The sequence below is a fragment of the Ambystoma mexicanum genome, chromosome 4p (assembly GCF_040938575.1).
Source record: "Ambystoma mexicanum isolate Mex_15411 chromosome 4p, UKY_AmexF1_1, whole genome shotgun sequence".
Taxonomy (NCBI): domain Eukaryota; kingdom Metazoa; phylum Chordata; class Amphibia; order Caudata; family Ambystomatidae; genus Ambystoma; species Ambystoma mexicanum.
This window is the reverse complement of record NC_090927.1, coordinates 9,457,763-9,483,619: the sequence shown is the minus strand read 5'-3', so window position 1 is coordinate 9,483,619 and position 25,857 is coordinate 9,457,763. Positions and strand designations below refer to the sequence as shown.

The following is a 25,857-nucleotide window of genomic DNA, read 5'->3' as shown; positions in this document are numbered from 1 at the left end:
TTTAATATGAATTCGCTGGTTGGTATTTTTTGCCAGGACTCGATTTTAAAATGCCGTTTGTGTTCTCTTCTGTGACTCCAACCCAGGTCGAACCCTTTGTTCCACTTTTTGGCGGGCTTATCCACAGAAGCCTCCAAAAGTGGTGCCACTGGGTACCACAGGGGGTGTTGGAGGGGGTTTAGGCACCTTGGTAATTCAAGTCGCACTTTTGTGTGATTGGCCCAAGTGGTGAGCCGCCCGGGGGAAGGGAGGATCTCGTCGTGGAGGAAAACAGGAGTCCGTTGCACTGCCAGGGAAGAAACCAGCCACAGAGTTTCTCAGATACAAGGAGCGGTCCGTTGATTTGCGGTTCAGTGGTGAGTGGCTATCCGCCAGCCGGGGTGCTTGGCATGGGCAGTTCAACCACAAACCAGTCTAGGGTGCGAAGAAAGAAGGTAAAACTGGCTGTGCCCACCAGTCAGGGGAAGAAGCCTCTCCAGCCGGGAGATCTTCTCTGTCGTCGGGAAGTGGTGAGTCTTAGTGAGCGCGACTTGAGTTACCAAGGTAACTCAGTCCAGGATGCCTAAACCCCCTCCCACACCCCCTGTGGTACCCAGACAGAGTGGCACCACTTTTGGAGGCTTCTGTGGAGAAGCCCGCCAAAAAGTGGAACAAAGGGCTCGACTTGGGTTGGAGTCACAGAAGAGAACACAAGCGCCATTTTAGAATCGAGTCCTGGCAAAAAATACCAACCGGCAAATTAATATTAATTAAATAAACCAGCGGTATGTTCGAGGCTATGAGAATTAAAGAATTAAAGTTGGTAGCCTCTAACAATGGGAAAATCCCATAGGAAAATATTCGCGATCGAAAATAAAATGTAGTTTCCACTGCCACCTGCCAAAACTCGATCAGGGGGGACGGAGACGTGCCCCCTCGACTAACAGACCCCGGGGCAATCGAATCGCCCCGACCAGTATGTCCACAATATGATGGTTTGTACTGGTTTCTGTTAATAATTTGGGACTAGTAAAGCCAATGGTGACTTTACATGCCCTGGGAGACAGTAGTCAGTCCCAGGGTATGGAGTCTATGGTGGGGTGTCACTATGACACCCCTGTGTTACAGCACGGAGAGTGCTGTGTAACACACATAGTAAAAACACATGAGACTCTATGGAGTAAAGGACCCCATAGCCCATAAAACACATTAACAGTCAAAGGAACACCATAAATCATGTCCAAAAGTGGGAGAAAAAGACTCTCACTCTTGGCAGGAGAAAAAACAAACTCCACGAATCCAGCAAAGCCGCTGGGGGACTCACTAGGTTAGGAAATTCAGCCTAAAGAGAGAATTCTCCCTAACACTCGCCCCCCCCTCCCCAGACTAAGGGACAGGAGGATTTAATCCACTCCTGGATGAATCTCATACCTCTAGTCGATGACATACATCCTAGAGAGACCATCAGCATTTTGGTGGTGACACCCTGACCTGTGCTCAATGGTGAAATCAAACCCTTGCAGGCAGATTGACTATCTCAATAGTTTTGGGTTTTCCCCTTTCATTTGCATTAACCATCTCAAGGGTTGGTGGTGAGTCTGAATGACAAAAGTAGAACCATACAGGTATGGCCTAAACTTCTTCAGAGCCCACACAATAGCAAAACACTCTCGTTCAATGGTTGCCCACTTGTTTCAGTATCCTTCAGTTTTCTACTGATGAAGCAAAGGGGGTGCTCCCTACCTTTTCCATCCAGTTGACTGAGGACTGCACCTATTCCTACATTTGAAGCATCTGTTTGCACAATGAAAGTTTGGTGGTAGTCAGGAGCTCTGAGTACTGGGGCTTGGAAAAGAGCCTTTTTCAGGGTTTCAAAGGCCTGATTGCATTCCTCATCACACCTAACCTTTTTAGGGAATTTAGGAGAGAAGATGACATTCAGTGGAGAAGCTATGGACCCATAGTTCTCAATGAAATTCCTGTAATACCCAGTGAGACCTAAGAAGGCTCTCACCTGGGTCTGAGTAGTAGGTGTTGTCCAATTTTGCACAGCTTCAATCTTTCTGGGCAAAGGCCTTATTTCTCCACCTCCTACCTCATGTCCAAGGTAGACCACTTTACTCTGTCCAATCTGGCATTCACTTGCCTTTATGGTCAGATTGGCCTTTCCAAGAGCCTGCAAAACATATCTCAGGTGGTCCACATGTTCTTCCCAGGAATTGCTGAACACTGCTATGTCATCCAGGTATGCCATGCAGAAGTCCTCCATCCCATTCAGAACCTGGTTTACCATTCTTTGAAACGTAGCAGGTACATTTTTCAATCCAAAAGGCATAACCTTAAACTGGTATAAGCCAACTGGGGTAGAAAATTCAGTTTTCTTCTTGGCATGGTCTGTCAGGGCTATTTGCCAATAGCCTGACGTCAAGTCAAATGTGCTGAGGAACTTGGCTGCACCAAGTCTATCCACCAACTCATCTGTCCTTGGCAAAGGGTGGGCATCAGTCTTAGTGACTGCATTAAGAGCTCCGTAATCCACACAGAATCTAAGTTCTTTAGATCCTGCCTTTGGTACTAACACAACTGGGCTAGATCAAGGACTAGTAGAGGGCTCTATTACCCCGAGATCAAGCATCTTGTGGACCTCACCTTTGATGTGGGTTCTTACATTTTCTGACATTCGATATCCTCTGCTTTTGACTGGCAGACAGTCACCAGTGAGTATGTCATGCTGTCCCCACGGGGTCAAGCCTGGTGAAAGTGAGAACAGAGAGGCAAACTGATTAAACATAGATTTGCACTCTTCTTGTTGCTCAGGTGTCAGAGTTAAAGAGAGATTTACTCCTTCAATCATTTCATCTAAAGGTAAGCCTCTGAGGAGATCAGGAAGAGCTTCACTCTCTTCTTCTTCCTCTGATGATGCTAGAAGCAAAGCTCCCACATCAGTTCTGGAGACATATGCTTTTAGCCTGTTGGTGTGGAAGACTGTCGGAGCCTCCTTGGGGTTGCCCAAGTCCACCAGATAGTTGACCTCTCCAAGTTTCCCCCCAACTTTGAAGGGTCCTGTTGGGTGTCTTGACCCACGTGCAAGTAATCATGCTGCAACATTTGGTGCTGTGGGCTTAGAAAATCCAACATGGCTAAAAAACCCATAATTGCGCCAAAATCCAGGAAAACCGTGCAGTTTGTGCACACACCAAAATAGTCGGCTGACCTGTCACCCAACCGTGCAAGCGTGCTGGGCCGGAAGAGCCATGGGTGAAATGGGGTGCCCAAGGAAGAACAGCAGCGCCTGTTAGCTTCAAAGCGCTTTAAAATTACCTTTGGTCTCCCTGAAGGCAAGCCAAAATGCCTATTTCAAACATTGCAACATGTGCAAAATTTTCACTGAACACCAGCAGACATTTGGCAGAATGAAGTTTGTGTGCCTACAAAATCTGGGAAATGAAGATCATAAGACAATGCCTATAACAAATACTGGCTGAGCTATGGAGTCAGCAGTTTAAATTTAACTGAACTACAGACACTAAAAATCCAAATGTTAATATAAATAAGTGACCTACTTTTGACTGTCAGATAGTTTGTAACTGTTGAAATGTCATAGTTTTGCACTTGGAATAAGCCTTCTAGCTGCATGTGTAAAATTGCAAGTTAATTTAAAAAGCAACAAAAAAACATGACAGTTAGCTGAAAGTCTGGCTTAAGGAACTTGATTCTGCCTGGCAACTACCCCCATCAGGAGTGAAACTTGAGTCACAGCTGTGTTCCCAGGCCTATCTGCCTTTTGCTGGCCACACTAAGGATATGCCATCTCTCTGATAATTGAATTAAGGGGAGCCCCCTACAGAATACAGGATCTCTGAACAATGCCCTCTCCTGACTCAGGCAAAGGTTTTATTACAGCGGTCGTAAAATGTAGCTTCCTCTTGGCAGAAGCTGGGAGGGGCACTGCCTGTGAGAGCAAGCTGGCTTGGCAGAACTGGATAAACCAGTATTTCCACCATGTGACCTGGGAAACCACACCCCTTTGTAGCCAGAATATTGTTTAGAAAAAGATGAATAACTCATGGTGCGGACATGTGAACATTTTATAAATGATACCATAATTCTTGTGATTTTTCTGCCCACTGTTTAAGAGGTTTTTAGAACCGGTGGTATGTTCAGGGGGGTGTTAGCGGAAAAGTGGATATTACTCTAAATGTATGCATGTTAAAAATCTGAAACTTCATCAATTAATGTCCCTACTCCCTGCGCACATGTATGTAAAGTGGGGTCAATGTCAGAAATGGCAAAATCAGTTAAAAAGTGAAATATGTGCCATTTCTGAATGCAAGCTCCTAGAAACAGCAGATTTGGGACAGAGTATACCTCATGTGATAGGTGACATGGGTATGTAATTTCAAACAACTGTGTAACTGTGAAATATGGATTTTGATCATATATAGATTTGGGTGCACAGATGACAGGGGAGTCTTTTTTCAAGAGATCATAAAATGACATCACTCTGACTCACAGTTCCTTCCCCAATCAAGTGAGGAATGGAAATTTGACCAATGATAAGTGAGAGGGGCAAGTTTAGTTATGACCAACATACACACCCACTCTCAAAACACATAAAAGCAGACAGTCAGGACAGATAGAGACCTTCAATTCCATTTGCTGCAACGCACTCTGCCGGACCATACAACATCCAGAGATCCAGACTTCAAATTCCTCAATCTCCAGAATCCAGACCAGCAGAGAGAGCTGACCCAGATCACTGTGAAGTGCAGAGACCCAGACCAGACCAGCAGAGAGAGCTGACCCAGATCCCTGTGAAGTGCAGAGACCAGACCAGACCAGAGTCCAGTTTAAAATCTGACCAGATCCGTGATGAGGCCCATTTAATTCAAGAATATAGTGTGAGTACTCAGCAAAACTCAGAACAAATCTCTTAGTTAAAATAATATAATTCAATCTATTTTAACCTAAATAGAACTGCCTGATAGCTCCAAATCTGTCACCTGTCATTCTAGTTGCAAAATCTGTCACTTGTCATTTTGAGCTTTTAAAATTTAAAATCTGAAAAACGACCTTTACTAAATCACTCATATCTCCGCAACCGTTTGTCTTAGAGACTTGCAGTAACTTTCATCTGAAAGCTTAGCTATAGTTTTACCGCAATCGCGGAACACGCATCCGCGAATTATACCGCGATTTGCAATTTCTTCATGTGTAAAAACTGCTGCTGCTTGCCTTCCATTTGCCAGAAATTTGTTTAACCTGCTAACTATCCCTGCATCATTGCTAGTGTGAGCCTGGACTAATATTAACTAGATACCACTCACCCTGAACCTCTGAAAGGGAATTAAAAGCATTTCCAGCATATTTCTCATCCATTGCTAGCACATATCAAAGCATTTGGGCCTGTGTTTTCAAAACTCCTATCTGTTTTCTGTAAGCTTGCTGGGAGTGAACTGAATCACATTGATTGCATTTCTGAGAACTGTGTGCTTTCCTCCCATTTCCTTGCATTGCATAAAGGGGGGGGAGTGAATAGCCAGAGAAAAGTGATTACATTGTTTGGTTGAAATCATATTGAGTATTTTCTGTACTGCATTCATTGAATATTGCATCCACCTGAGCTTACATAAAGCATTCTTTACCACCTTCTTCTTTTGTTCCTATTTACCAGTGTGCTATCTTATCCATTTCATGTCAACTCATTAGTGATTATAAAGAAGTGTGCTAGTGCCAGATTCTCCGTTGTTAATATTTATCATATCAGATTAAGTGTGATATTCAATTATTAATTTATTATAAAGTGTGATATATATATCTCTTGTTTAAATTATCAAATAAACCTTTTAACTTGCAAAACAGAACTATTTCTTGGCTCAGTGGGGTCAGGGCGATTCCAAGAGAGGGGTGTTATATAGGGGTAGTCATCCAGAACGCATGAACTGGACATAAATATATATCAATAAGGGTTTTCCTTCAGTATTCTAGACTAGGCGTTAACTTAGCTGTAGTGCTGAATTGAATCCTCTTACAGTCCCATCCATTTGTCTTGCAAGGCCCTCTGCCTTGTTGGAATCATAACGAGAACTAGCTGGTCCTGAGTAAACTCAACCATGTTAGCCTTTTGGTCATGCCAGTGCTTGGCCAATGCTTGTCCAGCTTTCAAGTAATCACTTGCTTCTGCCATCATTTGTGACATTCTCCTCCGGAGACCTATCACATAGTCAGTCACTCTGACTGGCTTGGGGGAAGGAGCACTCTCCAGCCCCTCTTTGATCAGGGCCAATGGACCTCTGACCGGATGACCATAAAGAAGTTCAAAGGGAGAATAACCTACTCCCTCCTGAGGGACTCCTCTATAAGCAAAGAGAAGGCATGGCAGTAGAAGATCCCACTTTCTTTTAAGGGGGTCCTCTAACGCACCTATCATGCTCTTCATGGTTCTGTTGAACCTTTCAACCAATCCATTTGTCTGAGGGTGGTATGCGGTTGAGAACTTGTAAGTAACTCCGCAGGTTTTCCACATGGCCTTCATGTAGTGGGACATAAAATGTGACTCCCTGTCAGAGATTACTTCCTTAGGAAACCCAACCCTGGTAAAAATACCAAGGAGGGCCTTAGCCACAGCCAGAGCTGTAACAGTCCTCATAGGAATTGCCTCAGGGAATCTAGTAGCATGGTCTACTACAAGTATAAACCTGTTGCCTGAGGAAGTTGGAGGATCAAGGGGACCAACAATGTCAATCCCTACTCTCTCAAATGGGAATCCCACTACAGGGAGAGGCACTAAAGGTGCCACATTCTTGGAGCCAACCTTACCAGAAGTCTGGCAGGTGTGGCAGCTCCTGCAGTATTTATCTACTTCAGCCCCCATCTTTGGCCAATAAAAGTAGAGTGAGAGCCTTTCCTTAGTCTTCTTGAAACTCAAGTGACCAGCCAAAGGAATCTTATGGGCTAACTGCAAAAACTGTGGTCTGTTCTCTTGGGGTACTACAAGTCGTTTGTTGTCCCCAGGTGCAGACTCGGTTGGTTCACTGTAGAAGAGGCCATCTTCCCAGTGTAACCTATATTTCCCAGGCTCTTGCCCTTCAGCCTGAGCATCTGCCTGGTGGCGAAGACCTTTCAGAGTTGGACATTCTCTCTGTCCCTTACTGAAGTCTGCCCTGTTGGGTCCACCTTCTGCCAGTAAAGACGGTCAACAGAATCCAGATCTCCAATTAGTTCCTGGCCTTCCACTAGCTCTTTTTCAGAGTCTAGTTCAACCACACAGGGTTGTACCTCCCTCTCAGCCTCAGCTGGAGGGGGAGTTACTGGTGTAACTTTGGACAACCTAGGGGAAGTCCTTGTTGGCTGCACTGGAGTGCTGGCTGTGAGGTTCTTTTTAGAAGTTTTAGGTTTCCCTTTTTCTTCTATTTTCTTAGAGACAGCAGCTGACATCTCCAGTGGAACAGGAGTGATCTCTTTCTTCATCATCTCCTTGGGAGTACCTCTCATGGCTCTCTGCCTTGCAGGTCTGGTGAGCTCCTGTAACCTTTTACTAGGAGGTCTGGGGGTATGTGACACTTCTCCAAGAGTTTTCAAGTCATTACCCAGCAGAACCCTTCCTGGCACCTCACTTTGTATGCTGACAGGTATCTTCACAGTCATGTCATTACACTGGATGAGAACTGGTAATTGGGGAAGCATCTGTACAGGCCCTCCAGCTAACTTGGTGAGGCGTTTGGGTGCCTTAGCAACATCCTCAGCCTGAAAAAACAATTTTTCCACCACAGTTATGCTGGCCCCAGTGTCCCTAATGGCTGGAGTCTCCTGACCATTCACCTGGACACTGTCCTTATAATACTCTTTAGTATTATCTGGGATAGAATTATAGACATCTAAGTTTTGTTGTTCCCACAGACCCAGAGACACTAAAGAAACACTGGCTGAGACTCCAATGGGTTCATCAGCCAGTAATAGAAGGTTTCCACTTGCCATTTGTACTTCCTCCTCTGGAGCGAAGGCTAAGGAGACAAGCTGGACCCCTGAAGGTTTACCCTTACATCTGGAATCTCCTTTCACATGGTCAGTAGAGCCACGAACAAAGCATTTACCAAATGCTTTCTGGAATGGTGGCTTGTTCTGACCTCCTTCTGGTTTGGCACCAGGAGGTACACTATCCTGATTTGTTTTCCCTGTTGGCTTACCCTTTTGGTTTTGTTTGGGGCCCTCTTTGGAATTGGAATTATTAAAATTCTCTTTGGGGTCCTTTTTTGGCTGTTTTCCCTCATCCTTTTTCTGAGTAGCCCCAGAATCCTTTTGAGTGGCCCTGTTGGCAACCCACAAGTCAGCATCCTTAGCTAACTTCCTGGGATCGAATTCCTTTGAATCAGCCAAGTGCTGTCTGAGCTCAGGAGAGCAGGCATCAAAAATTGACTCCAACATTACAAGATTCTTCATTCCTTCAAAAGTGTTAACTCTGTAACCCTTAATCCATCCCTCTAAGTTTTTCAAACTTTCACTCACCCAGGTAGCCCAAGGGGTACCATCATGCTTTTTGAGGGTCCTAAACCTCTTAAGGTACTGGGAAGATGTCTTCCCAAATCTAGCTATCAAAGCTAGTTTCACACATTCATAATCCTTCTTATCCACCTCTCCCAACTCCATTACCACATCAGTTGCAACAGGGGGAAGCCTAGAGAGCAACCAGGGATGTAACTCATTCCCTGTGATGTCCTGGAGCCCATGATTATACTCAAACATTTTCAACCAATCCAACACATCCAATCTAGGTTCATACATACCCACTAATTCTTTAGTCATCCGGGGTCTTTTGGGACTGGAACTCCTAGAAGAACCAGAGGAGAGAGAAGCATTTTCCACAGACAACTTTTTCATTTCTAGTTCATGATTAAGCTCTATTTCTCTGAGTCTTAATTCAGCTTGCTTCTGCTCAGCCTGGGCATTCATTCTTCTGAACTCTAGCTCTTGGTTTCTTTCAGATTGAGCAATAAAACATTTGTACTCTAATTCAAGCTTCATTTTTTCAAGTGCAAAATAAGCAGGGTTACATGTAGGACCTGGTATAGGCCCAGTAGGTACAGGAGGTAAGGCAGACAGAGGCTCAGAGTGGCTAACTTCATTAGGTTCACTTTCCTCTTCTGACTCATTATCAAGACTTTGATTCAGATCAATACCATCACTGTTTTCTACATTTGCTGGGGGGGGGGGTAGATTCCTCTGTACCACCCAGACTTTGGTTTTCTAACAATCTTTCTATAAGTTCCATTTTCTTGCCCTTCTCAGAGAGATTCTTATGTCTACACAGTACTTTTAAGCAATCAGCAGTTTTGGCAGACAATGATTCTAGGGTATAACTCTCCATAGCAGACATAGTTAGAAATCAGCTTCTTAGTGCTAAGCTCTGTGGTTAGTTGTCCAAAAGTGTTCAACAAGCACACTAAAGTGTATACTCAATAACGATCCCACCGCTGTACACCAGTGTTAGGCAGAAACCTGTGCAGTTCCCTCTGGGACCACTGCAAAAGATTTAGGACTACAGGTGTTTGGCAGTAAACCCACTTGGTAGCAGTCTGTACCACACAGATTCACCTGGTAGCTGTGGCTGAGCAGTCAGACTTCCCTCAAGAAGAGTTAGGCAGTATACAGAGTATTCACAATAGGTCAAGAGCACCCAATAGAACAAGTAAACACTGACCAGGGCTTGGTGTAAAAGAGATATAATTATTTATTTAAAACCACATCTAGAAAAACACACAGGCACTAATAATAAGCAATTCAGAAACACGGTCACTAAAAGATATACACTCCCTTAAAAGAATATTAGACAAGTCTTAAGTAAAGCCCCACTTATTTTCAGACAGCGGTGAGCACTTAACGTAGATGGCACTCTAATAGGAGAGAAAAGGGAGAGAAAAACAGAGAATAAGTGAAACAGATCCCAACACTTTTACAAGAACATAACAAGAGAGGAAGGCAAAGTAAAACCGTGAAGTTAGAGTTCAATAGGCCAGATCCACTTTAAGAGGATCAAACGAAATGTGTCCAAGGTCACACGGTTGCAGTGCACAAAAGTCTTGTAACGGTTCAAAAAAGGAGTTGGACCAAAGAAAGGGACCAGTTAGAGGGTCAAGGCGGCCAGCCCAGTCCAGAAGGTTAAGGAGTTATTATTACCTTGTAGCAATCTTTAGAAAGGGAGGCCTGGCGGACACGGTACCTTAAAGTGGTGAGAATACTCCAGCGGGGGCAGTTGTTCCTGGCAGCGGATGCAAGTCAGTGCTTCGTCCGGGGGAAGAGAGGATCTTGTCGGGGAGGAAGACAGGAGTCCGTTGCACTGCCAGGGAAGAAACCAGTCGCGGAGTTTCTCAGGTACAAGGAGCGGTCCATTGATTCGCGGTTCACTGGTGAGTGGCTATCCGGCCGCCGCGGTGCTTGGCATGGGCAGTTCAACCACAAACCGGTCTGGGGTGAGAAGAAAGAAGGTAAAACTGGTTGTTCCCACCAGTCAGGGGAAGAAGCCTCTCCAGCAGGGAGATCTTCTCTGTCGTCGGGAAGTGGTGAGTCGGTTCCGTAGGGCTCCACCGGTGGTGTCGTTGTGGTAGGTCCGCTCAGCTTCTCCCTCGTCGGATTCTCAGGTCCTGTGGCGACATCTGAAGTTCCAGTCCCCAAAGCCCTGCTTTTATGCAGCACACCCCCATTCACTCAGCCTAGCTGTCAAACATGCTAAGTGGTGAGCCGACCGGCTCACCACTTGGGCCAATCACACAAGAGTGCGACTTGAGTTACCAAGGTAACTCAGTCCAAGGGTGCCTAAACCCCCTCCCACCCCCCCTGTGGTACCCAGACAGAGTGCCACCACTTTTGGAGACTTCTGTGGAGAGGCCCGCCAAAAAGTGGAACAAAGGGCTCGACTTGGGTTGGAGTCGAAGAAGAGAACACAAGCGCCATTTTAGAATCGAGTCCTGGCAAAAAATACCAACTGACGAATTAATATTAATGAAATAAACCGGCGGTATGTTCGAGGCTATGAGAATTAAATAATTAAAGTTGATAGCCTCGAACAATGGGAAAATCCCAAAGAAAAATATCTGCGGTCGAATATAAAAAGTAGTTTCCACTTCCACCGGCCAAAACTTGATCAGGGGGGACAGAGACGTGCCCCCTCGACTAACAGACCCCGGGGCAATCGAATTTCCCCGACCAGTACGTCCACAATATGATGGTTTGTACTGGTTTCTGTTAATAATTTGGGACTAGTAAAGCCAATGGTGACTTTACATGCCCTGGGAGACAGTAGTCAGTCCCAGGGTATGGAGTCTATGGTGGGGTGTCACTATGACACCCCTGTGTTACGGCACGGAGGGTGCTGTGTAACACACATAGTAAAAACACATGAGACTCTATGGAGTAAAGGACCCTATAGCCCATAAAACACATTAACAGTCAAAGGAACACAATAAATCATGTCCAAAAGTGGGAGAAAAAGACTCTCACTCTTGGCAGGAGAAAAAACAAACTCAAGGAATCCAGCAAAGCCGCTGGGGGACTCACTAGGTTAGGAAATTCAGCCTAAAGAGAGAAATCTCCCTAACAGTGCTCCAACCCTCACTCAGACCCACATGTCCCATCATTCCCTGACATGTCCCCATTATATGCCTGTACCTCCATTCCAGATCCACGATTCCCCTGCCCGATTCAGATCACCAAGATGCCCCATCCCTCCCTCCAGACCCTTACAATGATTCCCCATCCTCCCTCCACACAGCAAGCTCCCCCCACCCTGTACTCCAGACCCACACCAAAATGCTCCCATCCCTCGCCACACACCAAGATGCCCCATGGCACCCTTTATATCCACACCAGTATGCCCCAGCCCTCCCCCAGACCCACACCAAGATGCCCCCATTGCTCCCTCCTGACAAAGACAAATGTGTCCCCATCCCTCCCTCCAGACCCCACCAAGATGCACGCACCCTCCATTCGAGACCCCACCAAGATGCCCCATCCCTCCCTCCAGACCCCACCAAGATGCACGCTCCCTCCATTCGAGACCTCACCAAGATGCCCCATCCCTCCCTCCAGACCCATACAATGATTCCCCATCCTCCCGCCACACAGTATGCTGCCCCCATCCTGCACTACAGACCCATACAATGATTCCCCATCCTCCCTCCACACAGTATGCTGCCCGCATTATTAGGCAGAATCACATGCAGTACCCTTGGGGAACACTACATGCAATTAAGACTACAAGTGACAGTACAATTTCACCTTTGGTACAAGCCTGTACTACACAGTAATGTGGTAGCAGTGGCTGAGCAGCCAGACTTATCTCAAGAGTTGAGTGAGCAGTAGAACAAGTTACACAAAGGACACCAATACAGTGATTCAAATACACACAGATTCAATGTTTCTTAGTAAACGAACATACATGTATTTACTCTGTCAGTTAGAAAACATTACACTAGCACAAGCAGCTCAATATCACACACTAATACACCACAAAAATCCAACCGGTAAGTAAATGAACAAGTTTAGCTCCAAAATGAAGTGGGAGCAAAATGGCACTTCAGATACGTATTAAAGGGATAAAAAGACAAGGTTATAAGAATAGACAGCCCAAATGCATTCATAGGCAGTGCAAAGGGTTTCAGTTAAATACAACCAGCAATTCTTCTCAATAGGCCTTGGCCAAAGTCAATGGTTCAGAGTCCTTTGTATAGGATAGTACTAATCTGGTAAGTAATGGTTAAGTTAAAGGATTTGGCTAGGCGAAAGGTTTGACAAATGTTTAGGGAAGGACGAGCCTTCGTAGTTGAGGAAAGTTTCAAGCACTTTCTTGATGGCCGAAAATGTTATTCTCTGTTCCCCGTCTCCATCTGGTGTCTTGGTGGAACTTTCCTGGTATCGAGACCATGCAGATTCCAGAATATGTCCATTTTTATGGGCGGGGATCTTTATAAGTTGTTGAAAGCCTATGGCCTCAAGGGATTGAACAAGATTAAAGGTTTGGTGATCATCTGAGTGATAGGCCCAAAGGTTAAAATCACCCAGAACAATGACATTAGAAGTAGTTTTCATAAGGTCGCCAAGTAGCATGAGAAGCTGTTCCTCAAGCAGTGGCATAGCCATGGGAGGACGATAGATAGTAAGGATGCAGATAGTAGTGTTAGAATCAATTTATTCAATGTGCATCAGCCAATAAAACATGACTTTTCACACAATTCTTAATAAAATCTAATACAAATCACAGAACCAGCACATAAAAAAATGAATAGAAAGTAATAAAAGAGAAAAAGAGCGAGAAAAAAAAACAATCTAATCAGAAACTATTATCATGACACTAGAAAAACACTAACGGGTGGCACCTTGTTTGCTATAAGATTAAGTTCTTTCAGGACAGAAACCGCCTCAAACGTAAGAAAAACTTAATTTCCTGAAATGAATCTATCCCAAAACATACCTGAAAATAAAAAACAGGATCGTGAACAAAGCACTAAAACCTTATCAGTTGGATACATGTCCCCATAGCGAACATGAAGAATTTCCAGAGTTGGCAACAGGTTTAATCTTAACCTTAGGAAATCCATCCTCGTTGCCAGATCCGGAAATTTCCTCAGATATTGGGGCACATAAAATCATAATTTATCAATCAACAAAGGAGATGATTATAATTTGCAACTCCTCATTTTTTCAATAGTCCTGATTCAATCCATGAGGTGCAATTTTTCCTTAGTTTTCAATGGATTAAACATGAGGGTGTCAATGTCAGTATCTGAGAGAGCCAATAGCTCATCACATCTAGATCTCAATTTGTTGTGCAAGAGATTTGTTGATTTATACATGGAGACTGCAACTTCCTCATACAAAGAGGATTTCGGCGGATCCAGGATAAGTCTATAGATCGAAACCCATTTCCACTACATCAAATCACTTAATGAGATAAGACCTAATTCAAATCTCATGCAAGAGATGGGAACACAGTCTCTAACAAATGTTACTTTCAATCTTACCCCAGTCGATGTCAAAGGCCAACATGTTGCACTCCATACCGAAGGTAATCACTGGAAGCACCTTCCCAACTTAGAATTTTAAGAGAGCCGACAAGGAAAATGTACAGTATTGAAGACGGATTTTCTTCATCTGCGCGACCGAGTTAACTATTTTCAAGTCAATGGCAAAAGCTTTTATAATAGAGGCCAGATATGTGAGCTCTTTAGAGATGGAAATAAGAGAGTTGTTCAGCTGCCAAATAAAAGGTGCCAACTTCCTCAAGGGATGTTTGAAAACGATGACTTTAGATTTGTTAGGACTCATTTTTAAATCGTTTTCTTTAGCATACTCAGAAAGGGCAGGAAGTAGGCTTTGTAAACCGACTTACTTGTAATCAAAGACTACCACATCGTCAGCATAAACTAACCAATTGATTTTTGTATCACCCATTTTGGGGCCCACCAGACCGCATTTATCCAACCATTGCAGGAGATCGGACAGGTGTAATATAAAGAAAAAGGGTGCAATCAAGCATCCTTGACGCAACCCTCTCTCTATTTGGATGGACTGTGAGAGGACACCTGATTTAGACAGCCAGACTCTTAGAGAGGATCTTTCTTGCAACTCTGTCAGGACAGATAATAAGTGATCTGGGAGCCCCCACAATTTAATTTAGTCCATAATCTATTTCTATTTATCGATTCAAAAGCCTGGGAAAGGTCAACCCAGGCTCTGAACAAGAGATTCCCTCCCTTTCTAAGGGAGTCTGAGGTAAGACAACCAAGAATCAGGGTGTTAAGAGACATGGATAATCCTCTCATAAAGCCCGTTGGTTGCTTAGGGATAATGCCTTTGTCCTCTGCCCATTTTTCTAACTCACCGAGTATAATACCGGAAAAGATCTTCCCATCGGCATCTAAGAGTGATATAGGTTGATAGTTTGATGGAACTAAACAAATGCCTTTTTTATAGATGGGGATAATGATCGAACTTGTCCAAGACTCCAGAATTATTTTGCTAAGGATGATAATATCAAACAAACGTTTTAGAACTTTGGACCACATGTCAGGATTTGTTTTAAGCACCGCATTCCTCAGACCATTGGCCCCTTCAGCTCTAGAGGTGGAGGATTTTTTTATTAAGATTTCAATGTCCTCTCGTGTATAATTTAGGGGACACGCTGGTGCACCGGACTAGTTTAAATTCCTGAGAGTCTATGGAGCCATATACACTAGAGAAGTGTTCGCACTTGGCACTCTACTGTTCACCAGTTTGTTGGAAATCTGTGGTTTGTCCATTTATCAAGCCCACGATCGACCAAAGGTTTCTTGAATTTCTAGCACCGACTGCCTTCAACATTGCTTCCCCCTCTATGTTTCCTCATGTAGTTATTAGATCTCAACCAATTTCTATGGATGTTATTAAGAGATCTCAATTCAGTCTCCAGGACTTAAGGATCCCTTATATTTTTCTTTAAAAACATTCTTTGTCATCTATTGACCTTCTTTTTTGGGTGAACTTTAGAGTCAAAATGGTATTTGTGGACCCTAGTTGACGTAATAGGACCAGAGAGTGGAGAGTTTAATTCCCAAAGAAAATCACTAAATCTCGAGCGTGCACAAAAGCTCCCAAGTTGGTTCACCGAGGGATTGTTGGTAGCTATTTCTAATTGGTTTGTGAGAGTCCGCCCACCTCTTTCGAACCTTACCAAACGATTCCCAGCAGTATTTACAATCATAGCCTGGGAGAAAACAAGAGCCTGCTTTCTTTGGCTCAACTTAAAAGTAGCCTCTAACATACTGTGATCATCTGAATTGCCCTCTGTTATCCTAAATTCACTGCAAAGATGTAATCTATCGTAGAGTATGCAGAGCCTCTTTGCCAAGTATGTCTACTAGGAATGTCACCATGAATACTCCTAATTTTAATCACAGTATGTTGGCATTCATCGATAGGCAAAGAATTACTGCTATAGGATGTAAGAGTGTTTTAACAATAACAGCCGTGCCTATACTGCGGCCGGTGTCCCGATCTGTGTGGAACAGCTGGTAGCCAGACGGGGTAGAGGCAACGGCAGAGGAATTGGTGACTTCAGAGAGCCAGGTCTCTGTAAAATATAGTATGTCAAGCTCTTGTGTGAGAATAAGATGAGACCTCATCAGAATGTTTGACCAAAGATCATATGATCAGAAGTCCAACATGCAGGCAGGGGTGGGAAACGTTCCTCTCAACGGGGGAGTTCATAGCAATATTGTTTGTGATTCCCAAATGAACAGGGAGCAGAGAACTGTCAGCAATGAGTGAGCAACTGGAGGTGTCAATCGCGATAAGGTTTCTAAGAACATCCGGTTTTGAGCATATTGCAAAAGTGAGATTGATGTTGTCTGCAAGACAGTCAGGTACTACCACTAAAGAATCTGATGGCGACAACTCTTACATAGGCAATCAGAACCCAGACCGTTAGCAAGAGGAGAAAACCAGAGACAGTTGTGGAATAGCGGACCAAACACAGACCAGCACAGACCGGCCTCCCTCACGCACTGGCGCCTGGTTGCAGTATAAGAGGGACTGAAGACTACAAGATTGATGGGAAATGTGGGAAGGCAAGCATTCCCCAATGCTTTTCATTTCCCCATTTATTTACCCTTCCTCATTCTCTCCATTCCCCGATTCTGTTCAAAACCTAAGCCTTTCATTTCCCCAAATCTTCTCATTACCCCAATTACTTTACCTTACCCAATACTGTCCTTTCCCCAATTCTTTTCATCTCCCAATTCTATGCGTTTCTCCATTATTTCCCAGCCCCTCTTCTTTGTAGCCCAATGCTTTACTTCACCAACTCTGTCCATCGCTAACTTTTCCCATTCAGTAGATCCTTCACCCCACACTTCTCTCCATACCCCAAGTCTTCAACTCTTTTCATTCCCCCAATACTTTTCCATCCCCAATTCATTCCATTCCCCAAAATGTTTCCCCAATTCTTTCCAATGCCCAATTATTTCCAGTCCTCAAATCTGTCCATTACACACTTCTTACCATTACACACTTCTTCCCATTCCCCAATTCTTTCCATTTCTCTCCCCTCAAGCTTCATTCCCCAGTTGTTTCCTACCCCCAATCTTGAATTCCCCAATTCTTTCCATTCCCCTGTTTTCCTCCCTTCTCCTTTAGTTATCTTTTCCCTCTAATTTCACATTCCCCAATTTCTTTCATTCCCCTTCTCATAATCTTCCCAAACCCTGCGCGCTTTGTTGGAGTTGGAAGGACTTCCAAACTCCCTACACCTCCCCTTTCACTGGGCCTCCCCTGAGTCTAGTACTCTTGGGTGTCCTTCTTTCTAAGCTAGTGGCTGTGCAGTCCCTTTGCAGTATCTGTCAGTGTCTTCTACAGGGGTACACCATGTAACATCCACTGGGCAGTTCTAGAAGAGAAAACAGATAATTACATTGTTACCAACAACCAGGGAGGGTGGGTGGTTGTCTCAAAGCCATGGGAAGCAGGACCAAAGAGGGCGCCCACTTAGCCTCTGGCGCCTTATATAGGCTGCTCTTTGGCCCTGCTTCCCCACCCGTCGCCCCTTATGACTTGGCTTCCCCCTTCCATATTGGAAGGAGTTGCCAGGTCAGACCCCCTCCCCCTCTTGGCTGGTGGGCATCCTCGCTAAGGGCGGCCATCGCCGAAAGCCATTTGCAACGGCGCAAACACCTAGCATAGCGCTGACAGCCTACACTTACACCCCATCACACACATACACGTCTCCCCACCAGTCATACCAGCCACCCCAAACCACACTCCCCTTATCCCACCCCTTCCTTAAAGGCCCCCTTACAGCTCCCCTGAATTAAGGGGCAGGGCCAGTTGTCAGGGTGGAAGTTAAAATTGCTGCAGCAAGCTTTATTGAGCAACGAGCCAGGAGTTATTTTACAGGTGATCCATTCCTCCACCACACCTTAGGATTCTGCGCTAGGTATGACTTCCTAAGCCCCTCCCCTCACCCTGTCATCATCCAGTGGACCCTGTTGGGTAGACTCCTCCCTCCTTAGCCATGGCCATTTACTTTTTTTATTTTTTATTTATTTCTTTGTTTGTTTATTTAATTTTGTTTCGGTTTCATTTTCCCACTTTCTTTCAAGCCCTAATGCTTTTCATTTCCCCATTTCTTTGCCTTTCCTCATTCTTTTCATTCCCTGAATCTGTTCAAACCCCAAGCCTTTCATTTCCCCAACTCTTCTCATTCCCCCAAATACTTTACTCAATACTGTCCTTTCCCAATTCTTTCCCTTCCCCAATTCATTGCGTTCCCCCATTATTTCCCAGCCCCTCTTCTTTGTAGCCCGATGCTTTACTTCACCAACTCTGTCCATCACTGACCCTTCCCATTCAGCAGATCCTTCATTCCCCACTGCTCTCCATACCCCAAGCCTCCAACTCTTTTAATTCCCCAATTCTTTACCATCCCCAATTCAAACCCCTGTTTTCTTACATCCCCAATTTTTTCCATTCCCCAAAACCCTTCCCCAATTCTTTCTAATGCCCAATTATTTCCAGTCCCCCAATTCCTTCTGGTCCTCAAATCCGTCCATACCTCACTTCTTTTCATTCCCCACTTCATTCCATTCCCCAATAATTTTAGTTCCCAGTTCTTTCCAGTCCCCGATTCCTTCCATTAACCCAATTCTTTCCTTTCACCAATTTTTTCCATTTCTCTTACCCCAAGCTTCATTCCCCAGTTGATTCCTACCCCAATCTTGAATTCCCCTTAACTCCATGATCATTAAGGCAACGCCTAAGTCCAACTGGTGTACCCTATCCCCCCCAAAGTAACCCAGCGTTTCCATAATGAATAGAGGATGCTTGATCCAGCCCTTGTGAATGCTTTTTTTTAAAGTTTCCATTTTAGTCTTCAATTTCTTCCTGGATGCCTCAATTCCTTTATGACAGTGCGCCCCCTGCCATGCTTGAAAGGGTGTTGTTTTGAACCATAGTAACTTTGCAACCCGAAACCCATTGCCCACCTGTGTCAGGGTTCCCTGCATTCTTCTCAAGAGCTCTGTCTTCCCCAGCGACACCAAGTCGTTACCCCCCAAATGGATAACTAGAACATCCAGTGGTGCATGGTGCTGTGTACACATGTCCAAGACCCCCCACAATTATCCCCATAACAATTCTGCTTTCTTGACCCACACGATGTGTGTGCCTTTGTATTGGAAAATGAAATGAAAGAATGGAGTTGGATCGCAACATTGAGTATCAGTTGCTCTACAATAATGGCCTCCAATTTTCTCATTGGAAGATCACTCTTCCTCTAGACTGCCAACATTTGCGCAAAACACATATTTACATTAAGGTGCTAATCAAATTGACCCATCACTGCAGCCCAAGGCATCTACGCCCCTGCCTGGTTAGCTGGGCAATCTCATCTTGACTGCGCCTCTAAAATGCCAGGCCTGCAGCTTTCTACCCCAGTACTCCTTCCTTGATACCCTAGGAGCAAGGGTGATTAACACAGCTGATGCTACCCACCCAAACCTACCGCCACCCCCTCCAGGCCACTTAAATCCCACTGCTTTCACCATTCCTTGATACCCTAGGAGCAGGGGGATTAACACAGCCGGTGTTACCCACCCAAATCTACCCCCACCCCCTCCAGACCACTTAAAACCCACTGCTTTCACCATTCCTTGATACCCTAGGAGCAAGGGGGATTAACACAGCCGATGTTACCTGCCCTAATCTACTCCCACCCTCTCCAGGCCACTTATAACCCACTGCTTTCAACCTTCCTTGATACCCTAGGAGCAGGGGGATTAACACAGCCGGTGTTACCCACCCACATCTACCCCCACCCCCAGGCCACTTAAAGCCCACTGCTTTCAAGCTTCCTTGATACCCTAGGAGCAGGGGGATTAACACAGCCAATGTTACCTGCCCAAATCTACCCCCCCACCCCCAGGCCACTTAAAACCCACTGCTTTCTACCTTCCTTGATACTCCAGGAGCAAGGGGGATTAACACAGCCAATGTTACCCACCCAAGTCTACCCCACCCCCTCCAGGACACTTAAAAACCCACTGATTTCAACCTTCCTTGATACCCTAGGAGCAGGGGGATTAACACAGCCGATGTTACCTGCCCTAATCTACCCCCACCCTCTCCAGGCCACTTAAAACCCACTGATTTCAACCTTCCTTGATACCCTAGGAGCAGGGGGATTAACACAGCCGGTGTTACCCACCCACATCTACCCCCACCCCCTCCAGACCACTTAAAACCCACTGCTTTCAAATGTACATGTATAAAGCACCAAAGATAGTTTGTCTTTGGTAATATTGTAACATTTACTTTGCACCATATAAAGCATGCATGTGTCAAATGTTGACACATGAACGTGTAGCTTTTCTCATACTAGGCCAGGTCTTGAATGCATGTAAGCAAAACTCAGCTGCCATGCTAAGCATCTGCTCAATGGCATTCTGGGATTTGGAGTCTCCTATTCGAGATGAGAAGAATAATGCCAAACTAGCACCATTTCTATAAGCATTCATATACCTGTGCCCCTACCCGCTATGGCATATACCTGTGTACCTACCCCGCAATGGCATATACATGTTTTTATAGGAATTTATATTTCTCTAGCATTGGATCTTTCATGGATTCACATGCTGTGAATGTTCCACGTCGAGAGGCTGGGAAAACCCCAGTGACTTTAGTATAGTAGTTTTCCTATGGAATAAACTTCGACACCTTAAGTGTCCTATTAACGTCGTTATGGGTGCTTTAGGCAGCACCAATGGGATGTCGAGCGTATAGTCCGCCCTGCAGCTTCCTCTCAGATTTCAACCGTCTTCCAAACCGTTGGGATTACCATGCATTCTCTCCAGAGAATTTCTATTTTTTGTGATACTTTCCTTTTTTTCTCTTCAGCTTTCACTGTTTCAGTCTTTCGTCAAAGAAAGGTGTGTTTCCCGGTCCTGTTATGGCATCTTTGGGTCTGAAGAAATCTTTATTTAGGCCGTGTGAGACCTGCGGCCTCAAGAATGTGTATGATGGGGACAGGCATTCGGTGTGCCTATACTGCTTATACCCAATCACTCGGCCGAAGAAAATTGCAACATCTGTCAGGGGTGCTCACAAGAAACCCTCAAGGACAGAAACAGGCGCTTAATTTGCTAGCTGATCGAGGTTGTCTATCTGGCTTCAGAGGTCGGCTCTTCACACAGGGGCAGGCCTTCCACTCCCTCAGGCAAGAGGTCGCCATTGTGCTAAAGGGCAAGGTAGGAGGATCCGTTGCCTAAGAAACAGCGCACAGGTGAGCCCAGGCCTTTGTCCACTTTGGAAAAAGCCAAGAAGTCTTCTGCTATAAGGCCTTTATCGAGCGGTGAGGGGTCGCAAATTCCCCCCTCTCAGGGCATGTCTACACCACGCTCTGATGAACCAAAGTAGACAGGCTCACACCCATAAAAATCCATGGACCCAGCCCACAAGGCTTTGTCATCGAATAAGGAAAAATCAAGGCATCACTCTTCCGCCTCATCGACAAAGAGGTTTTCGTCCAAGGACAAATATCACTCCTCATCAGCATCCCATAGGTCTTCTTCCGGTCATGAGTCAACGAAGCACAAGTCTAAGTCGTTATCCAGGCGGCCGCCTTCTCCATCTACGGTCGTATTGGTGACGAAGACAGCGTCTACGACTCATCCCTCATCGACAACTCCACCGACGATGACCGGTTCTTCGATTACTCTCAATGACAGCCCTGTCATCCACTGTCCCATCAACAACCATACAGTTGACGATTGCTCCGTCGATGACTGCTCAGTCTAGAACTGCTCTGTCAACGACAACCTCGTCGACGATGAAAAAGAATAGGTCGCCGGCGACGCATACTTCCTCTGCAAGACCAGCTTGGCACGAGTTGGTAACGGGAGACCCGTCTCCCAGGAAAACATCAAAGCATTCAGCTGTGTCTACAGAGCAACCTCTTCTAGAAAGGTCTCCAACCATACTACCAAAGGACATACTCCAACATGAGATCACCTCTGACTTTGAGGCACCTGCTTACGACTAGCATGCAGCTTTTGAATCGGATCCCGAAGAAGGGGGTTCGGAACAACCTTTCCTTGATCCATCTGTTTTTGGCCTACAGCTACATCAACGGGTCTGCGGGCTGTGCCTCCTCAGTATCCTCTCATCAACCCACACACATTACGCTTTCCGGCCTAGTTCCTGGAAAATCTCCTCTCTTAGGCCATCCTTCTGGTGTTGGTTGATGTTTTTAGGTGTCTGTGCTGCCCTTTTGTCTGGTGCATTTTCCGATGTGCCTCCTTAAAGTGGGTTTAACCATAAGTGCCGGCTTCTCATTTTGCCAGGGGGCCACGTGTTCTCATACTTGGTGATGCCATCAACACACTCTGGTTCCCTCCTCAGCCTGCTTACCCCCTCCAATAAATGCTCAGGGGGGGCATTAATACTGATCCTTCTCCATGTTGTCTGCTCCTTCTAATAAAGCCTCCCTCCTGACATGGGTACCTGGGTACATGTTAATAGTGCTGCTTCATATGCTGGACGTCACATTCTATGTGTCTCCTCAGCTAAGGGGGGCCCCGCACGCCTAAAGGATAACTGTGGCGCGGCCACAGAAACATATTGTGCTAATAGAAACCTCAGAGACAGAGGAGCTATATGTGGCGGCATGAGGAGCTATATGTGGCGGCACGCCGGCTCTCAACACATACATGTCTCCACTGTCTCAGTTTAATGAAACACGTAAAGCTACACTGTTCCTCATATAATGACTGTATCACCAATGCGCCAAAGATCACATGATGCGGCAGTGAGAGGAAGGGTGGATTAGAAACGTGGTCTTTTTATCACAACGTCGCAATTATAGCCAAGGGGCAACATTTATTATTCCTATGCAAGCACACAAGGTCCCCCCCCCATGGGTCACAGTTTAATGACATATAAGCCCAAGGATTTGCTGCTGTTTCTTTTCACTATTCTCCGAAACCCTAATTCGATGTTAAAATATGTTAAAGGATTCTTCTAAGGGGAAATGTCAATTTAAACCAACTTGTATATTAAGTTTTCAGGTCTGTCCACTTACTGTGCATATATTTTTCATTGTGTTGGGGGTCCAGGGGTTCCCGCATCTGCTGATGCGAGGGAGCCATGCCCACCCCATAGTCGACATTTAGAGCCCGCAGACAATATCAACATAACATGTCCCTGATCCCGTGCCATCTCCAACAATAGAACAAAGGGCAAATGGCAGACATTCTGCACAATGTAAACGTATCCTCTTATCCTTATAAATTGTGAAGAATGTGTTCTATTTATCCTTCGTCCTGTTTTTCTGTCTCTGGTGGACTGGGCTGTGTAGAGGTAATGGTGGGAAGGCGTTTGAGCATCAAAAGGGCCCTGAGCTGCAAGTGAGTGGGATTATCATGGATGAGAGAGCTGAAGATGCTGTACAGCTGTGATGTCCCTTTTCATGCTCTGCTTCATCTCCCTCTTTCTCCTGCAGGTTGGCGGGCTGCTCTCTCACTGGTTCATGCTGTGCAGCTCTCTCCTGGGTTCTCAAACAAAGCCCATCTCTCACGGAGCTCGACCTGAACAGGAATCACCTGTGGGACTCTGGAGTGACAGAGCTGTGTGATGGACTGAAGGATCCAAGCTGCAGAATACAGACACTGTGGTAAGGAGCTGCTCGATTCTTCTGTATCACATTACATTGATGGTAAACGTGAAGATTCACATTTCAGATCTAGGATTGGGCAGTGCTTTTAACATCTCTTCTTGGTGATTGTTGTGGAGACAGATTCACTGCACGTGCCCCTCACCAGATGACATTCCCACGAGCAAGGGAGGGCCTTGGGCAGTGTTTCACAATTAACTATATACAATGTTGTAGTAGTTTGAAAAGGGTAATGATATTGTGACATTGCTAACCTGGCTTATCCCTCACCTCACCTGTCGACTACCCCTCCATCTCCAACCCCTCCTCCATCTTGGTTCTTATTAATATCTTCTTTCAATGCCTTTGTTGTCACCTCTTCCTCCTGCACAACTTCAAAGTAGTCTCTCACGTCCCAACCTGTCCTTCATGCCAACTGGCACCTCCCAGTTCTTATGGAAGCTTTTCTATGGCTCCACCTTTTATCGCTTTAAACCTACCAGCCACATATACTCGCCCACCCTCTTCGATCCCTAATCCTCATTGGAGACCTACAGGGATCTTTGCCAGATTCCTCTAGTGCAGAGGGCTCCACGAGCGGCTGAGTGTGATACTGTTTGACAGGCACTTGCATTATGCGGCTTGTGTCTAGGGTGGAGGTGGTGATGCCAGAGGGAGCAGGAACCAGAACATAGCAGGGAGGGTGGGCAAAGCAGGGGTTCTGTCAAGCAGCTGAAAGCGGCGGCAGGCGTGGTGGGGAATCTGTGGCTGATGGAGCAATGCAATAGTTGCTCCCTGCTGTGAAAGTAACGCCTCAAATAAGTGGGTTGAGTGTGCAGGAGACGCCTGCGTTTCCCTCCCAAGGTTCACATGTTTGGGGGGATAGTGTGGCTTGAGACCATCTATCCAGTTGTTCAAAAATAAGTTAAATCCCCCGACATCAGAAATCCTTCTGAAAGCTCCACTTCCCCAGTCCAGGATCCAAGCAGTGATTGTTATGCGTGAGATGAGGTGAAAGCGCCTCGAGCAGAACCGAGCTGATGTAGCACATAGAGGGAGTGTAGTATCTTGGATCCCTTCCCTTCCCAGTGTGTGTTAGCCTGGTTGCTGTGATGTCATGAGTGAGTGATGGAATGAATGCATATCATGGCACGTTCCTTCCTATACGTTCCAGGAGCTGGAGTGGAGACAGCTACCTGGGTGGTGGCTCCTTCCCCTGTACTTCTAACCTGTGTACCTAATACCTAATAAAGGAACTTGCTTCTACCTACATGAGCCTGTGGACTTTGTGTTACTACACTGGCGACGAGTGGTCCTTGAGGGGGCCTGGGGATGGATCTACCGTGCAATTAAGGAGCTGAGGAAGGGGACAGTCAGATGAGAAGACCCACCACCCCAGAAAGGAGGACCCACCACCCAGGCATAACATCAAGAAAAGGTGAAGCGCTTCAAGCTGGGCACAGCGCTATACATAAAAGGAACCTGTGGTAACATTAAGAAAAAGTATAGCGCTTTAAGATGGGCACCGAGGTGTAAATCAAAGTTACTCGGGACCTGGGATAATCCTGCACTTCAAGCTGGGCATAGCGCTATAAATAGAAATAATCTGGGATAAGTATAGCGCTTCAAGGTGGGTATAGTGCTATAAGTAGAAAGAACCTGGGATAAGTATAGCGCTTCTAGTGGGCATAGCACTATAAGTAGAAATAACCTGGGATAAGTATACTGCTTCAAGCTGGGCAGAGCGCTATAAATAGAAAGAACCTGGGATATGTATAGCGCTTCAAGGTGGGCATAGCGCTATAAGTAGAAATAACCTGGGATAAGTATAGCGCTTCAAGGTGGGCATAGCGCTATAAGTAGAAATAACCTGGGATAAATATAGCACCTCAAGCTGGGCAGAGCGCTATAAGTAGAAATAACCTGGGATAAGTATAGCGCTTCAAGGTGGGCATAGCGCTATAAGTAGAAAGAACCTGGGATAAGTATAGCGCTTCAAGCTGGGCATTGCGCTATAAGTGGAAAGAACCTGGGATAAGTATAGTGCTTCTAGCTGGGCATAGCGCTATAAGTAGAAATAACCCGGATAAGTATAGCGCTTCTAGCTGGGCATAGTGCTATAAGTAGAAAGAACGCGGGATAAGTATAGCGCTTCAAGCTGGGCAGAGCGCTATAAGTGGAAAGAACCTGGGATAAGTATAGAGCTTCAA

The 25,857-nt window shown here is 45.5% G+C and overlaps 1 protein-coding gene across 1 annotated transcript in view; it reads left to right on the top strand.

Moving 5' to 3' along the window:
* Window positions 1-25,857, top strand: part of LOC138452918 (NACHT, LRR and PYD domains-containing protein 12-like) — a 2,075,892-nt gene that overhangs the window by 1,363,135 nt on the left and 686,900 nt on the right. Inside the window, exon 9 of the mRNA XM_069605266.1 lies at window positions 23,498-23,668. Within this exon, the coding sequence (XP_069461367.1) occupies window positions 23,498-23,668 (171 nt within the window). The remainder of the gene's footprint in view (window positions 1-23,497; window positions 23,669-25,857) is intronic.